At 35.1% G+C, this 19,993-nt stretch overlaps 1 protein-coding gene and 1 long non-coding RNA gene across 7 annotated transcripts in view; one reads left to right on the top strand and one right to left on the bottom strand.

The window, feature by feature from the left end:
• The window catches only part of LOC108138098 (protein bunched, class 1/class 3/D/E isoforms), a 96,603-nt gene that overhangs the window by 23,299 nt on the left and 53,311 nt on the right, over window positions 1-19,993 (top strand). For 4 of the 6 annotated variants that reach the window (XM_017260084.2, XM_017260086.2, XM_017260085.2 and 1 more), the window contains exon 3: window positions 9,212-10,024. The exons of 1 other annotated variant lie outside the window; for it this stretch is intronic. In XM_017260084.2, coding sequence (XP_017115573.1) covers window positions 9,212-10,024 — 813 coding nt within the window. Of the gene's footprint in view, window positions 1-5,603; window positions 5,623-9,211; window positions 10,025-19,993 lie in introns of those variants that run through there. One more of the 6 variants, XM_041710159.1, reaches the window with a different exon arrangement.
• On the bottom strand, window positions 8,180-9,204 carry LOC121467833. The gene is made up of 2 exons (XR_005977861.1): window positions 8,895-9,204; window positions 8,180-8,841 (listed from the first exon to the last, which is right to left on the bottom strand). It is a non-coding gene; the product is annotated as an uncharacterized LOC121467833 (long non-coding RNA).

Raw genomic sequence — 19,993 nt, 5'->3', positions numbered from 1 at the left:
AAAAGATTAGTGCATTGTATTTAATATTAAACTTTCTATTGAAGATTAAGAGTCTTTAGATAATAAAACTAAACCTCTTAAATATAAAATTAAATGACTTGCGGAAAATGTTATCACATTTTTGAAATCAACTTTTAGGTTGTTTATTTGTATTTGTTGGACTTGTTTTTCTTTCACATTCTTTTTTTTATCTTCCACAAGTTTGCATAATTTCAAGCATTTGTACTGAATAATACAAAGTTGTGATACATATTATAAGCAATGATTTTTGAGCTTTTTTAACAGATTTTAATTGGCTCGGAATGATTATATGTATATCTTGTCTGTTTGAGTTTTCTACGGCTGACTAAGAAATATTCTAGCCGGATATTTCTGCCCACGTAGTTGACCGGAAAATTCCCCTGAAAATATCAGTATTTTGAATTCATGTTGATTTAAAATAAAAACACATTTTCTTGACAATAGTAAAATTGAGTTTTTTATCTTCAGTTTTAAATTTTTAGCTTTTAAACTGAAACTGAATAGCTATCGTCTTTCAAGAATATGTCTCCATCACTGCGTTACAAACTTCTGAACAATTTTATAATAGCCTCTGTAAGAGTATAAAAAAGTTGAAAGGTTCTTCCTTTATCTTATTTGTATAAAATAAATATTTCTACTTGGAAAGCAAAATTTTCAAGGATTCACTACCTTAATCATTAAACTTTAAATTTTTCAGCAACCTACTTGGTTTCTCCTCATTAAACAAGAAAAATAAAAAAACTCCACCAGCTTTATGCAATTTCTTTGCCGCTTTATGAGTATAATTTTTTTGCATTTGTTGTTATTTGTATTTATTTTTTATGTACAGATAGTTTCGAGCCGGTTTTTTCTTTGTCTGCTTGCTAGTTCGTTTTTAGCTATTTCGCCGGCTTTTTTTTTTGTTTTTAGTCTCCAGTGCTTTTTTTATTGTTTTGTTTGTTGTTGTTTGTTTTGCACTGTGGAGAGTCTCTTTGTTGTTTGCGAGTGTGCGAGTGTGTGTTTATTAGTCATCATCCACATACACTCCGATTTCCACTTACAGAAACTCCATAAATGTTATGGCATTTTCTCTCTCTTTTTGACTTATTGTGGGCACCCCTTTGTTTGCCAATTCGTTTCATTTTTTTAAGGGATACATGTATAGCAGCTGTGTGTGGAGTCGGCAGTCAACAGCTGTTTTGTTCCCCGTTTCTTGTGCTTCATCTGACAACGCCCACATGGCATCCACACGCTCATGCACACCCACGTGAGGTGACTAACACAGATGCACCCAAACATATTGGCAGAGGAAGTTAATCAAAGTTCCAAGGGGACTTTAAAGTCTGCACATTTCAAGGGGGAGTAATGGGAAACCAAGGAATACTTTTGGGAAAAATATAAGTACTCCCAAATGGCACAATTAACATTTACCTTGCAGGGCAAATGCATTTTCTATGTTAGCAGGCTTATGCAAATTTATATATACCTGAGTATTTACTTGTGATAAGCAAACATATACAAAGTTTAATGCTTAAAACAAGCATATTTTTAGATTTATTAAATATTCCCTGTTTAAGTTAAAAACAGTAAAACTAATATCGGTTTTTATGTATTTATTATTTAAGGTGCAATTAATGGTGACGTTTCCTAAAATTGTTCTTTAAATTGTTGTTATAATATTTACATTTATCAAACCGATACCTATAACGCGATTAAGAATATATACATATGTGCCTACTTTAATGCATAGCCTGGTAAAACTAAAAATGTTGGATTAACCAGTCGTTAAAGTTCTATGTTTTAAAAGCATGTTTGCTCAAAGGTTCACAAATCTTATCCTCCTAGATTAACGAATAAAGTAAAACATATATATTTTGTTTCCCCATCTTACGCTCGCAAAGCAATCTGCATTTAGTCACACTCCTCTGACTCACAATTGGGATTGTCGGCCGCTGCACTGCTGGCCAAAGAGCCAATTAATAAATTAGTAATTAAATTGCAACCAAACACTTGGCAAATTGAATGAACGGATGGATATGTGTCTATATGTCTGGGGATATGGCTGGGCGATTCAAGTGAGCAGCAGACGCCTTGACGCTCCATTAATTTCGCATTAATTTTCTTCATGCGCGAAAATGCGAAATTAATTTATTTACTTTGCCTAATTATTGTTTGTCAGTGAGATAAAACACAAGCAGAGAGGGGCGGAAAATTGAGAAAGACACATGCAGTTGTCATGGACATGAAAAACGGCTGAAAAACAAGAAAATGAGATAAATTAAAATTAAATAAATAAAAATGTTCGCACGAACGAACAGTGGCGACGCCAAATAATAGAAGAAAATGCAATTTTAATGAACATTCCTTGCAATGTCTCTCGTTTTCTTTATTTTTACCTTATGGGCATACTCGAAGACATCATTGAAAACATATTAATAATTAAATGGGGTGGATTAAATTGATGATTTTGAATTAATGTTTATTAAATTTTTAATGACGACGGAAAACCCTAATAAATTCTATGTATAAATGATTTTTAAAGAGTAATCCTTTAGTCTAAATCTTTCCCTTTTCTTATGAATTTAGTGCTCTTTATTTTGATATTCTATTTGTAATTTACATTGCCTTGTGATCGGTCAATTTGTCATTGCCAAATTAGATTTCCGCACTGGGTGCATTCATTAGCCTGAGAACATTTTTAAAGATACATTTATTCCTAATGCGCAAGCATAAATCATTTGAGAAATTCATTTTCTTCGAGTTTCGATGCAATGGGAAATTTAATTTCCCCAGAGAAAATCCAATACAAAATGCAATTTCCAATAAGGTAAATGGAGGTCAGCAAACGATCTTCTGATTGCATACTTACGATTGGTGATTGGGGCTTTAAAGGGAAGGGGGATCGACACTCATTAAATAATTCGCAAAACTGCAATTTTACAACTGTGTAAATATGTTATGAAAATGCTTCCTGGTTGGCAATAAAATATATTGCATTTTTGAAAAGAGTTTATTGATTTTAGAATTTAAACCGTTTCGTTAACTTTATGTATTTTTTAAATCAATCAATTTGTTTTAAAATAGTTTTATAACATATTTTATTTTATATTATGGGAAACTATATAAATAAATTTGTTTTCAATTCAACAAACCATATTTGGAAATTTTTTCTTAAGTTTAAATGTCTGAAAATATGCGACCTGTTTTTAGAAAACGTGTATTGCGTATCCGAAATAAATTCGATATGAAGATAATAAATGTTCTACGCCATTGCCTTCATTATTTTATGTCACCGGAAATATTGCAGAAAAAAGAACAAATATATTTTTTGGGCTTTTATTAATTGGGGAAATTCAAATTCTCCTGGGTTGCAGCACGTTCTTTGCTTTCTTTTTATTTATTTTTTGCTTTCCTCTTATCAAGTATCAAGTCAAGTCGGTTTTGTGATAAGAAACAACCCATCGATTATGCTTGTCTTACGTGAATACCCACCAGTCATATGGACATATGGACACATATACCCAACTAAGTAGTTAGGGGCTTTAAACAAAATGCAATACACGAACAAAATAGTAAAAAAAAATCGAAAATAATAGATTTTGTCGGTTGGCGCCAAGGCGCTTAAGCAAATTGTCATGAGTATGTATAAAGTATAGGTATACGGTATACGTGTTATCGAAAGGGGCGTGTGAGGGGTTATTCCAATTCGCCAATTCTCTTTTGGTTTGAGGAAATGTTCAGTCTTTCCTTTTTTATACCCTGGCAGAGGGTATTAAATAATTTATCATACGTGGGTCTAGCATAAGAAAAATATATGGCAATTTAATTTTTAATGCATCGGAAGGTTGAACGTCACCATTATTTTACAGCTTTATCTTTCTGTCTATATTAACTTAACAACAATTTTGATATTTTTTTTATAATTTTTTAGTTAAGTCTTTTTAGTTTAGTCGTAAAGGGTATAAAACCATTGCATCTAGTTCATTTCTCGATTTTCTTGTGGTGATTGACAGCAACAACAAACTGAATCTGACAAATAACAAAACGTGGAAAACAGAGAGAACAAAAAATAAATACAATAAACAATTTCTCAAAACATAAAAATAGTGCGCAAATTGCTATTTTTACTATAGACGGAAAAAAGAGAATTCAGAACAAAAACAAAACATGCGACAACGATTTGAAGTCAATCAATTCTCTGAGAAAAATCTTATCACTAGTATTCTTCTCTCTTGCCCTCTCTATCTTTGTTACTCTCTTACATCGTTTGGCTTTTACACACGTGAGGTTTTTTGTTTTGTCTCTCCCTCTCTCTCTATCACCTTATCTCTTTGTATCTCCGTCTTCTTATTGCATTCTATTTGTAGTCTGTTTTGTTTTGTTATTGGTTTTTGGTTTCTTTAACGACTTCTCTCTTTCTTTCTCTCTGCTGCTCTCTTTTTTATTTTGTTATTGATCACTTTTGTGCATTGCAAATTATCGCCTCTTTTGTATTTGTTGCCATTTTTCTTGCAAAATAAAAAAAAATGAAAACACACTTTTTATTGCGTTTCAAAACTCTGCTTCATAATAGCAAAAAAAAAATAGTAAACTAAAAATTAATTACATTTGATGGGGTCTTTAAAATTTGATTGGTACTTAATTGTGTTGAATTAAAGTTTTTCATTTTGTTAAAAATTTAATCCGAATCCGCTCCAATGTTTTATGTCTGTTATACTCTTATTTTAATATGTATGATTTGTTAATATTATTTATTATATTTTTTATTTAAAATTTAATCGGTCAACATTTTTTTACTTGGTAGAAGTATATTTTTACATTTTACACTAATTTTTTCGCCACTTTACTTGACTATTTAAATTTTATACATTTTAATACTGAACTGCTTTTCTTACAGTTTGAGTGATACTATGCATTGCCTAATATTGCTGTGTAAGTTGTACGTACGTAAGCGTAGAGAAAGCCAAAAGCAGTGCAGTTTTATAAGCTGTTCAAGACGCCCTCTAACGGAGAAAAGCTCCATTTCCGTGCAGTTAAACTGCTTTATTTACAGTTTGCGCGCTATTGTGCTTTGCTAAATGTCCATGTGAATTTGATAAGTAGAACAAAACTGTAATAAGCGGTAAAATTTAAAATAATGCACTTCAGGGTACACAAGCAGTTTAGCTACGCCCTCTAGCGCGGAAAAAAACAAATGCCATTACGGGAGTATGCAGTGTTACTGCTTTAATTAAACTCTGAATTGAATTTGTTCAGGGTTAACAAGCAGTTACGCTGCGCCCTTTAGCGCACATAAAAACATTTGCCATGAGTAAATAAGCAGTGTTTACGGCTTAACAAATGGTGAATTGAATCTGTTTAGGGTCTACAAGCAGTATAACTGCGCCCTCTAGCGCTGAAAAAAAGAACATTTGCCATGAAGTGAATATGCTGTGTTTACTGCTTTAATAAACAGCGAAATGAAAAATTGTATTTCTATAAGACTTGAATTAAATCGTTTAATATTTCTATAAGGATTATGTTTATATTATAAGTATACTTTTCATATTTTTAAATAATCAAATGAAACAACTTGCTAAATAATTTTTTTCTTTTATTTTCAGGTAAGCAACTAAAATCAAAAATAAACTGAAATGTGCCTTAGTATCTTTTGTGTGTATGTAAGTACCATTTTAACCTAGTCCCTACCACCCATCAAAAAACATGCATACACTTTCTCTATCTATATCTTTTTGTATCGCTGTAATTGTCTGCCCATTAAAAGCATTCAAATAATTTAATCATGCATCCAAAGATTAATCTGTAAATAAACTTTTTTTAAAAGCACTTTGTAATATTCGCATGAACATTTTTTTGCAATTCTTTTATTTTTTTAATATATTTCTTAATAATAATAATAAAAGTTCATATGCAGTTTTTTATATTCAGGTGTATTTAAAAGAAAAACAATCGAAAAACTAAAAATTAAAATATATTTAACTTTTGATCCATAAACTAAAAAATACAAACAATAATTTTGTTGAGGGAAAGAAAACAATTCACTTAAAACGGAAATACAAATAATCTTTTCTTCCATTGTCCATTATATATTTTAAAGCAAAAATGATTCAGTATCACTCTGTTGAAAGAATTGCAAATAAACTGTCATGCGGATATTAGTTTCTATACCCTTGCAACTTTGTTTTTTGTGTATTGTCCTGTTTTTCTATCCTCACTTGCGCTTACGCAATCCTTTCTGCTGTCCTTTCACACTAATTGTGCTGTCAAATCAAACTGCCGAATTGCGAATAAAACCGCCAACATTGGAAATGAAATTACGTAAATAGAAACGAACTCAAGACAATTCGCAAATAAATTTTGGCTTGGCGGGTATAAAATTGGTCAAAAGCTGAAAACAGCAGCAACTGGCGATGAAAATTCGCAGATAAACTGCGAAAACAAAACGGCAAAGCGATTAATTTACCCCCCTTTTTTCCACCGAAAATTTCCTTTGAGCTGACTGCAAATTTCTTTTCAACGATTTTGTGTTGTCTTATCTCTGATCGCAGTTTTCGAGACTCCCGTTTTGGAATTTTCCATCTCGCTTTCTGCAGTTGTTGTTCGGCTTAGCTCCATTCACCTAATTTTCTTCAACAACAACAACAACAACCGTTTTTTTTTTCTCTATTTTTTCGAAAACTTTTATTTCCTTGTTGGCTTTGGGGCGACATACTAAGCAACAACAAAGCGGGGAAACACAATGGTAAATGAAAATGGGAATGTGAATGGAAATGGTGGGGGAAAAATGCTGCATGTAATGTGCATTTAATTTGTGGCAGCAACCACAGTGCAACCGCAATTTTCCATAGTTTTCAATAGGGACGTTTTCTTTTCTTTTCTTTTGTTTTGTGTGTGTTGTGCTGTTCATTTTATGCTAATTTTGCTACTTTGATATTATGTAAGCACACACATACTGGTGAAAGAAAGGATGACACTGGATTTTTTAAGAGAAGGGGAAAAATCATTTTGAGGAAGCCACAAAAAAAGTAGTCATTTCGACTCAGCGGAAAAAGATTGCCGAAATAAGTAATCAATTTATGTTGATTTGTTTAAAAATCTAAGTGGATAATTATAATTAAATAATAGTTATTCATATATGTATTCTATGAGTTTAATTCTCTTCATTCTCTTCCCTTTTGGCAACAATTAATAATTTCTGAATTTTAGTATATGCAAGACCTTGGCATATTTAACTTTCTTTTCGTCCTTTGTTGAACTTTTATAGATCATCCTAGCAGCCCCAGAACAAAGTTAATACTTGCCCTCAAACATTTTACATTTTTTGTAATGTGGGGCACATTAAAAAGTTTCTCGAAACTTAAAATTAACAATTAAAACCGTAGTAGGAAAAGCAAAGTTGTAAAAGCAAAACTGCTGCAGTCAAAAAAAAAAAAAACAAAGGGATAGCCACAAGCCCCAAAGCACAAGCAACCACATACATTTGAACCCGACTTTACTTCACTGTGAATAATATAAAAACCAAATAAAAATTGTTAAAAAAAAGGTAATTGCGGCTGGACTGCAGCTGAAAATAGTTGCTGTTGCATTTCCCAGACTTCTCTTGAGTGTGGATAATTTTGTTTTCCTTTTTTTGAGTGCTCGGAAAATGTAGAAACAACTTTGTGGGTTTGGTAGTCAAAAGTTGTATTCATTATACTTTTACATTTATAATTTTACTCAGAAACTTACAACGTAATGAAGAACACATTTCTTTAAAGTAATATACATTCTTAGTTTAAACAATAAATAGTCTTTCAGGTTTAAAGCTTTCTAGATTAAAGAAAATGTTTAAAAACAGTTTTTGAACGGCCAAGTATATAATATAGTTGTCTTACAGTATAATTTATATAATAATCTATTAATATGCGCTTATTTTTTAATAAATAAATATACTTTTATTAAAACGATTTCCAATTTAAGTTGATAGGTCATTTGACAAACCACTCTTTAGCTGTCTTTAGAACGATATTAGATACATCAACTAATTGCAAGGGTATAAGTCATCTTATTTTCTAGCTTATATTTAAGTATAAATCGATTCCGGGCCACATTTGCATTTGGTTATAAGTAGAAGACAAATTCTTTAAACTTTGCACAGCGGAAATACATTTTTCACCCTCAAAGAAATACAAAGTTTTCGACACACTGTCACAGATCAAACAAAATCAAAAGGAAATGTTCGTTTTTGGCCTATTTAAGGAGATTAATTTGCCCCAGCGTAATTGACAAATTTCTGCACTTCCTCCCCCCATTTCAGTTTTTGTACATTTCATTTTCAACGCAGCAATAGCATGTGGCATGCCACATCCATCATCTGCTGCTGCAGCAGAAATCCATGTTGCATCCTCGGCAGTTGGATGTTGTTTATGCTGCGAATTGGAGCGCATCGACACGATGCCGCAAATGTTGCATCATAATTTTCCCTGTTGCTTTTGTGCTGGCAAATGAAGTGAAAATTGACTCAGCTCCTCTTGCTGGTTGTTGTTCCATTTTCTTTTTTCTATTTGATGCATAGAGTTGGTTTTGTTTGTTCAATTCTGTAAATCGTAAGCTGAACGTGGAACAAGTTAGAGCAACACAGTTTTTAAAACAACATATTTATATGTGAGATCTGAGGAAACGTTTGAATTTTAAAAGGATAGTCTTCAGTATGTTTTAAAAAATAACAGTACCATTAATCATGCAACATATTTTGTAAAAATTTATTTTCTAACATGATTGAAAACATTCCAAACACCTTATTGGCAGTTAAAACCTTTGATTGCATTCAAAGCCAAAACTACGCCACAAATTCATTTCAACCTGTAAAATCGATTTATTGAATCTGGCCATATCAATCCACAAGATAAATTCACCTGATTGTTTGCCACCGATCGATCACAGTTCACTTTCCAATCGCAACTTGATCACTTCATTGCAGCAACACCAAATCGACTTTTGTTGCCCGGCACCAAATCCTTTCCTCTCCCAATCCAACAACAATAATGCAAAACAATCTATTATTATTTCGATTGGCTTCCTTGCATAAAATTCCAAATTATATGAGATCTATATATCTAAAGCTTCTTTCCAACTTTTCTCTTATACCTCTTAACTTTTTATTTTTATTTGAACTGCGTGCGACCTTTTGCTTTGCCAACCACCCAAAAATCCAACCGAAAATCCAACCCAGCTTTAGACACGTCGCCCCGATCCACGGCGGCAGTCGGAAACGGGCCTTTAGCAATCCCCACATCGGAGGAGGGCCCCATGATCCCACATTTGTGCACCGCCTGAACCCGCAGCTCTACTACTACAACAAATCGCAGTCGGGTCGCAGTTCCTTCTGCGTGGACGAATCGCTGTGGCCCACGGGCAATCCGAATGGAACGGCCAGCGATACGAATTTGTACATGGGTTCCAGTACGGAGGAGGATTACGAGGAGGCCATCGATCAGTTCTCGCCCACGATGTACACTCGGTCAGCGAGTCGGGCGATTCCCATACCGAGTAGTGCGGGCAGTAGTCCTCAGCACCAACCGCATTCGTATCCGCATGCGAATCCGCAACCAAATCCGCAACCAAATCCGCATCCGAATCGGAATACTCATATGCATTCGCAGTTCCATCACTCGCAGCCGAGAATTGCGGCTGGAATTGGTTTGCTGGGTGGTGGTGGTGTTGGTGGTGTTGGTGGTGGACATGCGACGACGGCTGCCTTTAGTGCCAGTCCCTCGATTTACGCCTATCCGCACTCGCCCTTTTACGCCAGTTCGCCGGACACGTCGCTTTCGTCACCGGTTCAAGTGTCCGGGCTGCCAGGACATCCAGGACATGGCAGCTCACGCATATCCATCAGCTACGATCCCGCCTTCCAGCGATTGCAAGTGCCCGTCATCTCCGGCGACCGAAGGCCGCGATCGCCGCTGGAATGCGCCACCGTGTTTGCCGCTGTGGCCGCAGCAGCCACTTGCGGTGGTGCAGCGGACACCATGCTCAACAACAGGTCGGTGTTGTGGGTCGATCACCACTCTTCCTTTTCGGTTATGGGCTCTAATTTCCATGTCTACTTCTTCGTGTCGCTTGATTTTCCCCGTTTTCGTGTCCTTCCCTTTGAATGTTTGGTGTTCCTAATCGCTTGGCCTGTGGTGTTGCACGCTGAATGTCACTGTGTACTTGGATTAAGTTCATTTTGTGGGGTTCTATTTTGGGGATTCCGTTTCTAATGCACGATTGCTCATGGCAATTTTGTACATACAAATATTATTGTAAAAACAAAAAACTTGCTCAATATGAAGCAAACATTTTGTTTTACACTGACAGGAAAGTATATACGATTGATATAGTTAATAACACTAATGAACAGTTGCGGTCAAATAAATAATAGTAGTTTTTTAGCTTTTTAACTATTAATCAAAAATTGTTTAGAAGCAAATATCTCAAATTACAGGTATATCATTTTCAAAAATGGTTACAAAAGATTGATAAAAAAAATGTATTTTTTTAATTTGTAATTTGAAAAACAAGTCAGATTAGAACATTCCAGCTCAAACTCCAGATGAACGACGGCTCATGGTTATTTTCCTAAACTGCTAAAAAAAATGTTTTCCAAATTTTTTCAAAAGGTTAATTTGAAGGAAATGCTAAGAACTTTTAATTGAAAAACTACAACTATATTTAAAAGGGTTTTGTTTATTGATTAGTTAGCTTTATAATAAAATAAAAGAAAATTTATCATATGACTTAAAGATGTTTTCAACACTTTACATTTTCCCACTACTATTATTTTGACCGCAGCTGTATATGCATTTTAAATACATCCAATTCATTTTTTTTTAATATGGAAAATTTAACTGATCTAAATGCTTTATTTAAGTTACCAATTCGTAATTATTCATCATACATATTTAATTTATTTTACATTTATGCATACAAGCTCAAATAACACATGCTAACAGCACTTCAAAATAATATTCTCTATAACACTAAACTGATAAAAAAATAACCAAGAAACAATGATCACATACATTTTTCACTTGATTAATACTTTAATACACCCTAAATGTCAAAACTTTAAAAAGTCCAATTTTATTTTATAGTTTGTAGTTTATTATTGTTAACAATTCGGCATGTATTTAAAAGTGGGTGGATTTGTAAAGTTTAAGCATGATTTCTTTAGTTAAAAGTCGAAAGTTCGAAATTGTTTTTTTAACAACAATATTGTAACTAAATTACAGTAAATTTCTTAAAAATTATTTAGACCTAATGATTCTTGATGCTTCTCAAGCAGCTATTAGTTATTAAAATAACACAAAACGATCTTTATCAGGTAATGGCCAAACTTGGTTGCCTTCAACTTCCAATCATGTTGCGTCATCCCGCAGGTGATTCATGTAGCAATCTCAAAATGCATCCTTTTCGTGGTCCAAAGCAATTTATAATCCAGTCGCGAGGCCCTTAAGGCTTCTCCGTTATTGTTCCACCTTTTGCTTAATTATAAAAAACCAATCCTGCTGGAGGAAGGAACTATTCAATCAACACTCAACGCATTTAAAAGTTGTGCGAATTTCTTGGGTTTGGTTTTGTTTAGACTTGGGAATGATGTCATTCCTAAATTTAGCTTCTCTTGTAATTCCTGCTTCGTGTTTCGTGCATTTATTCCTCGATGATGATGATGATGATGCGTTAGCATTTGTTGGCTCATAAGCAATAAAAAAGCAATTCCTTTGAGCTGGTGGTCTGGCCACAACGCAATTTCTCACCAGCGAACTGCGCAAAAAGTGAAAAGGGTCTCCTCCCGATAGTTCCCCATCCACCATCCACCCCAAATAACTAAAGCATGGAGTCCCACAAAGGCGGGGCTTTGTTGGGGAATGGCGCACTAAATAAGGTATCCATGAGAGTCAAGTTCAAATGTTTTTAGGAACTGCGAACGCCTGATAAATTACATTACAAGTCGCCCCAAAAATTCCGCTCATCGGATTATTTGCTTAAAAACAAAATTTCATATGACGCAATTGTTGAAAATCTACTTTAATTGGAGACGAGCAAACCAGCTCAGAAAACTATTTGAAAGTAGTGCTATGAATTACCTTCAGTGACTCACATCTGAATCACAAGTAAAGTTCAAAGATAGCGCTAAATGTGTGCTATATAAGGAGCGGTTATTATTAATCAGGAAACTTTTTCACTCGCAACTATGTGACATGAATTCTTGTATTTCCCTATGTTGCGTTTATAAATTCTAACCTATCTGTTTTTTGCGATTGCTAAATATAACTTGGGGTTGTACCTAGCTAGCAGGTGGTAAGATAATGCCTAACCTAACGCATAATTGGGTTTTATCAAAATTGTGTCTAGTTAAAGGGAAAATAGTATTTTGTTGTTTAAAACTCTTAAATATCTTCTTAAGTTTTAAGGTCTTAATTACGCTACATTAGCAAACCTGTGGAATCACAAACAATAGTGAATATTTAAAAGATAGAAATGGAAAATGCTAAAGCATTTTAAATATATACCGAATTTAGCCGACTTGACTGGTAAGTCTCGACCTGCTGTACAGTTTGATCAAAAGGCTTTCAAACAACACATTCTCTTGCCCAAAAATGCACTGCAAATGCACTCAAAAAGCGCAGAAACTGGTAAATATTCTGCTCGAAAATAAAAGCCTGCCGTTGTGCCCAAAATGTTGTACTGAGGAGCAGGCCGAACTGACTCAAGTTCAAGGTCAACAATCCCAGCGAACAGGGAACCGAACTGGGTGCTCCTTTAGTTTAGTTTCTTGAGTACATTTTCGGGAGGAAGGTAATGGGATGGAAGCGGGTGAGGGCTGACGATTCCCAAGACCAATTAGAATTTCAATTAGGCATCATCTTGAACAACTTTGGCTTTATCTCACTCAAGAGAAGCGAATGAAATGTGGTGCTATCGATGTTCTCTGCTCCAGGTTCCCCTGCCCTGCCTGCCCCACAAATAAAAGTGAGCTCGATTTTTTGTATGGCTGCGGCTGAGGCTGCGGCTGAATGGTTTGCTTGGGATTGGTATGATGTCAGCATTTATTTTTGGCACAAAATGCTTGCAGCCAGCCGAGCAAAACACAATGGCCAAACCGAAAGAGCAGACAACAAAAGCAAAACAAAACAGAAATCCCAAAAAATGGGGGGGAAAAAAAGCGTAGCAGAAGGCGCAAACCAAAAAAGCCGCAAAACATGCCAAAAATAATATTCAAGTAAGGGAAAAATAAGAAACACAAACAATTATCTTATGGAAATGGTTTAAGCAGCCGGGGTGATGAAGTGCAGGCCAGAGGCGAGTCTTTTATGGCCAAAAGGTAATGTATGTTGGCCCAGAAGAGGTTGAGATCTCTCTTGAAACGATTCTTCTTGTTTACTTGGCTGTCTGGCTTGAAGATTTCTCCCTTGTTCTTCTGGCCGATGGCTTTGTTTGGCTTTTAGGCCTCTCTAAGTGGAATTCCTCCCCTTTCCTTAACCGCCCACTCTTGTCTGCAAAATATAACGATTTATTTACTGGTTTTTTTCCACAAGTACATCTTGTCATGTCATTTCAAATTATTGCCTACTCGATGAGTCGTGTTTATTTTTATTATTTATATTTGTATTTACTTAATTTATTTATGGCGATTTGTTGTCTGGGCTGTGTGTATATGCAATAGTTGTGACTGATAAATCTATATTTAGGTCTATTCAAAAATGTTTATTTTAATGGTAGGTTCACACTATAAATTGCACTTTCTTCTTTTCAAAATCAAAGAAATTTTTTATCGCCGTGTCAAATTAGTATACTATATATAAAGGACAAATGTTTTTAAACTTTTAAGTGACATTTTATAATATTTGTTATACCATTTAATTTAGGTTTTAACTACATTCGCTTTGAAAGACAACAAATGATTCAAATTTAGATATCTGGTAGATTTATGCAAACAAGATAGCTTCGACAAACCAAATTTAAAGTCCCTTATACAAATGTTTATACCGTAAAATGGCATAAAAATTTGCAGTTAAACTTATTTGTGGTTTTTTTTTATATAACCATGCTCGTAGGGGGAGAATTTTATTCATTTAAAACGGACTTTCGCCGATTATAAACTTACCTTTAATATATATGCCAGGTCCAGTTCGACAAGACCTTTTGTGTCACCAGTGTGGTCAATCATATGTTTTCCTTTTCCGATAGTTCATGAACTGTAATAACCATAAATCTAGTCCATAAGGAAGTGGTGAAAGAAAACTCAACTCCACTCTCCATACTAATCGATGTGATTACATTAGCATTAAGCGGGGACATAAACACTGGGGAATAGACATAGACATCGTTGAAATGTGTAGGCTGAAAGGGGAACTTGTGACGACTAACGAGCAACGACAATGACATGTCGACGCCATAATGTCTGGCACATTCGCTCGTTCACTGCAAATCGTTAATTTTGCACCCTATTCCCCCCCCAAGCCCTCCTTCAATTCGAGGTGAGCCACGAGCCAGAGACAAACCTTCAGATATAGATACACTTTTCTTTTGTTTTATTTGACATTGCAATGTGAGACAAATTACATTTAAATGGCTGCCACTTAAAATGTACGTTTGTGGAGTGGGCGGAAAATAGATTGTTATAAGGGTTCATAGGAGGGATAAAGGAGAGTTCGGCAGGAATGTGTTGTTTATTATTAAAAAAGGCGTGCACGAATACATTTTTTATCAATGAGGTGCTTAAAAACAGATCAAAAACATTTGATTCGCTAATTTGCAATTTTCCACTTGTATCTTTGAATCTTTAAGTGTCCATATATTGACTCATATTTGTGGGCGTATCTAATATCTTCTATAGCGGTTTCTTTTGACGCTTTGGAGATTGTCCGAGTCGTTTTAATTACTTTAATTGCCACTGTATTTCACAGAATAATTCTCGATGAGAAGCTGTTGCATAAAAAATACACACGGCACAAATTCACAAACATTGTGCGCAATTAGAGGAATTACGGGGCATGGCCGCATTTTGATAGATTCCGATTGAACTTTAGAACGCATTGATAATGCTCAGCCAGCTCCAGCTGCGACTTTGTATACTGGAGTGGCGTGAGCAGAATATTTCAGCGTTGGCAGGTGTTGTGGGTCCAGGTGCAAGATGAAAACTGCACCTAATTCTTGAGACGACGGTTTGTCTAACAGCGATCATTAGCTAAATCCGTGATATGCATACACTATTTTTTTATAAAGTTATTTGTGATTATTATGCATTATGATTTCTAAATTTCGCTACAAATTTTCATTACAGAATTGGCATTATAAAATTTTATATCGCGATGTTTTTAATGACACGAAATTTGTGACTATCAGCACTACAAAAATTTTTGTTTCCCACATTTTAGAGCCTTTTAGTAATTCTTTTGCAGAACAACAAAATTTTCAATTTAGTTATTCCTTTACCCATTTTAAAACACCTTTTACAAACAACCAAAATGATGAATCTTCTTCCACCCACTATTTGACTTCCACTTGATTCCAGACATTTTTGCCTGATTTTTGGTGGGCCAGGGAAAAGCTGAAGTTTTAATTATTTTCCTAGAACTGGCGGCCACGTGGCCAACGTTAAACAGAAGCCGAATGTTAAACACAAACACACCCGGCTGGAAAAAGCAATTTTGCTTGCTATTTAGCCACCTTTATTTGGCCAAGCTAATGAGCCGATAATAGTTGGGGGAAAACGTGGACTTGGGTGAGACAGTTAAACCAGAAAATAAACCAAAATGCTGCTATTGTCACATGGTTAGCTTCATTAGTTGCCAAAAGCAAACCGAAGGCAGGCAGCAACCTGAGATGGAAAGTGTGAGGGGAAGACCGTTGGTGGACAACAACATTTATAGAATGCCTAAGTTCATTATGGTTTCGGGTTACAAAAACACACAGAGAGGGAGACATCAAGAAATGGCTAATAACGTGGCAGACATTCTGGCGGCACAAACAGACTGAAGACAGTGAAAATGCGGCAAAAACAAACTGTTGACTAAGCCAAAGACAAAGACACAAGTTTTCGCTTTACAGCCATTTTTGCATAATGCTAGCAAATTCTTATGAAACTTCGGGTCATGCAATGTTATGCTTGCAAAATGTGAGAAATAATGGATCAGCTCGGCTTAAATTATTGTATATCAATTATTATGCAAACTTGGAAAGCTGCTATAACTCTCAAAAGAGTTTAAATTCAGCATTGGATACTCTATCTTTAAAAAATGCATCTTTAAAGTAAATTTGATAAATTTTTAACTTGAACTTGATACAATTACTTAATAAAATAATTCAGCAATGGGTAAGCCATTAAATTGCTATAACTTAATCATATTTATTAAGTCGTAAAATCGGCAAACTTACCCCTTTGGCGGCAATTTTTCGGTAGGTTTCGTTCCACCCACCAAGCAAAAATTACAAAGCCACCAAAGGAGGTCATGTTTTGCCCTCCAGTCATCGGTACGGCACATTCACAAGCTCTATGACAAGCCCAAAATACCCCAAGTCAGGCGACTGACTGCCATAGACGAAAGGAAAAATAGAAGAAACGTGTTGCCGCCCATTTGGAATAATTGCATAGGCAAGTCCCCCAGTCAATCCCAAAAAAAAGTGCATCAACTCAACCGGCGGCCACAAAAAACGTCAAACTTCAAAGCAACTTTAACCGCAACAAAGAAATACATGAGTGCATGGAAAACAAGCTAAAATTATGATAAGTTGTAATTTGATTTTAGCCAGCCTTTTGCCTTTGCGGTTGAATTTTCCTCGCTGCCTGCCATTTTGCATTTAATTATGTGCGAAATTTGTGATTTTATGACCAGCGATAAAAGCAACTTTGCCTGAATGCAAACAAAAGGCATGAGGCACTGGTATAATGTTACGGCTACGACTTGGATACACTCTCTATTTAAAGCTGCCTACGACTAGAAATCGAATGTTTTTACTTTATAATAGCTTATGTTATCTAGCTTATATGAGTGTCATTAGCTATGAAATAAACTTAAACTTGTTTTATTCCTAAAATAACATTGCCAAATAATAACTGAGTAACTAACCTGCTTGTTTTTACTACAATGGTGTATGACTATTTACCTTTGACAATCCTCGATGGCTTTTAATTTTTTTCTAAATACTAAAATACCAAGTTGGTTGGTTGTGAGTAGCACAATAAGCCATTTGATATCCCTATGAATAGAGGGTATCAAAGGAAAATAATATCTGAGAACGTGCCGCACTTTGGGATTTCGATTTGGATCGTTCTCTCAACGCATACGATATTATTCGCTTCAATTTTTGTTGTTGTTGCTGGAGAATTAGAGCAACGAACTGTGGCCACGTTGACTTGTCTCAGCCGGAACTATGAGTTCATAGTGCCCATTACGAGAAATGCAAAACTCGAAAAGGCGAAAGACCCAGAGACCACACTCGCACGCAGGCATTCCGATTCGAGCACGAAATTGTACGGGTAAACATTCAAAATTTATAGCAACAACAATCAGACCTGCCTTTTAACTGCAGTCCTGCTGACCCACAAAAAGGGTCTCGTTGTAAAAGGTGATTGCACTATAGTAGCTAGTACCCACCTTGTCCACACCCCACCGAGCATTACACAAATCGCCCTCGAAGGCGAACGGCACGCGATGTGTCTTAAATGTCTTTGCAGGCCTCTTTTCCACGAATTGTTTTAAATGTAAATGCACTTGGTTTTCCAAAGCAGTCAGTCGTGCATAAATATACCCAAAAGTCAGTCAACGTTTGCTAAAATGGAATTAGACTAAGTTGACTTTACGCAGTCATCAATGGGTCAATATTTGATCTTATTCATTTAGGTAAATAAAAATCAACCATAATATTTGTCTATTTGCACAAAAAGCGATTGGAATGTGACCAAAACAAAAGGCAGCAAAGAGAATCTTAAATAAATAAAGATCATACATACAATGATAAATCTATTGAAAAAAGATTTGTTTAATTCGTTGTTTAAATATAATACTTTTTTTTAATAATAAAATTGCACAATGTGGAGAAGAACCAAAGTAAATAAAGTCAGCTCAACAAAGATGCTCAATATTTTATTGAGTCACACTTTATGTTCCCCCCATTTTTATTTTCTTTGCTAATTAGGTTCAACGACACTGCAAACATACAGACGCAAATTCGAAAGAGAAAACTACTTTGTATACTAACAAGCAACCAAAAAAAAATATTGCAAACAAATCTGCGAAAAAAACCGATTTGGTTTGTGCAGTTTTTTGTATTTATTTTTTATTTGTGTATAATTAATTAAAATGATTTACGCAGTGTTCATTTGTTTCATTCATTCTTTATTAAAAAATGTTATACTTAAAGAGCGATGACGCTCTGAGTGGATATATAATCGCAGAGTACACGTGTAAATGTCTTTATTTTTAATACGTTTTTGTGACAAACTTTCACTTTTTACAAGTACTTGCTTGGAGATATTTTATTCGAGGAAATTGCTTAGGCTTTGGCGATATCCGTCCTCATATTTATAATTTTATGAACAAATCTGTTTATTAATAAGAGACACATTTGTCAATGAAATAGTGTTTAGGTCATGTCCCAAATTAGCTCTTATCAATATGCGATACGACACAAGTACTATGTAGATAACCAAACATTTTATATATGACAGTTGGTCGGTTTCAAAAAACATTTTTTATGGCACACATGTGAGCGCGATAAGTTAAAAAGACTGACATAAAGTTGAACTAATTTGATATTTGTATAAGTATTTTGTAAGCTGCAATGAAAAATTAAGCTAATAAAATTTTTTCGGAAGACTTAATTAAACAATAAAAAAGAGCATTGTTGAAACTAATTAAATGTAATCAATCTATTGAATTATATTACAAGTTGTATAAAATGTTCAGCCTATTATTGTTTATAAACAAAACCATGAATAGGGGCCGGTCATTAGAGCGAAGCCAAATGGATTTAATCGCACAGAAAACTGGTTTATCAAGCTAAATTAATAACAGTTAACAATGGAATTATATATATGTATATGCCAGTTAAACCTTGCCCACCTCATAAAAACTTTTTCTTCTCTTATTCCATCTTAATTTATTTTCCAAGCTTAAAGCCTAAATAAAACTAAATACATATAAGGTACGAGTGCTTACATAATACTTTAAACTAATTTTAAATCACATTACACTTCTGTGTGGTTAACAAACAAATAATAGGGTAATAAAAACAAAATTCAAAGCACATTTTCATAGGAATATTTTGGTGGTGCAAAAGAGGAGTCTTCTGTTTGTTTCCGATGAATATATATTTGGGCACACGGCCAGGCGATGTGTTGCAATTCGTGTGCCCATTTCGCCGTTTGGGTTTACATTCTACTCAACTAGAGTACAGTCATGGCGATGAACATGAGCAGTACGAGTATGAGCCAAGGGCAGATGAACATCAGGCAGGCGACTTCAAACATTTTGCAGGCCTCTCCCTTCGATCTGCCAACTGTTGCTATTGTTTGCGATGCAGGACTTTTCACGGAGCTCTTTGTTTTGGGCTTCGACTGGAACTGCTGCCATAACAGAACAGCACTCCAAAAATCGTGGAAACACACACAACAGGTACGACGTTCGCTGTCACACTGAGCCAGTCGAACCTTTTTCCTCGTGTTTGGTCGACGATGTTGCTGATGGGCAGCGATGTGTTGCTGCCGTGCTGTTGCTGTTGCTATTGCTGTTGCTGTCGTGCTGTTGCTGCTTTTGCTGCTGTCGTTCGTTCGCTTGTCGCTTCGGCTCTTTGTTTGGTTGCCGGTTTTGGGTCTTTGTCTCTCTCTATCTCTCACTATTCCTCTCTCTCGCGATTGTCTCTCCCGTTTTTTTTCGATCGGTTCAAGCTTTTGGTCGGCTCTGGCTATAGCTTACCTTTCGACTTCCCTGCAATCTGAAAAGCTTCTGACAATTGCTTTTCAATT

This window comes from Drosophila elegans, unplaced genomic scaffold, assembly GCF_018152505.1.
Source record: "Drosophila elegans isolate 14027-0461.03 unplaced genomic scaffold, ASM1815250v1 contig_814, whole genome shotgun sequence".
In the NCBI taxonomy this organism is placed as follows: domain Eukaryota; kingdom Metazoa; phylum Arthropoda; class Insecta; order Diptera; family Drosophilidae; genus Drosophila; species Drosophila elegans.
This window is presented reverse-complemented; position numbering and strand designations above follow the sequence as displayed.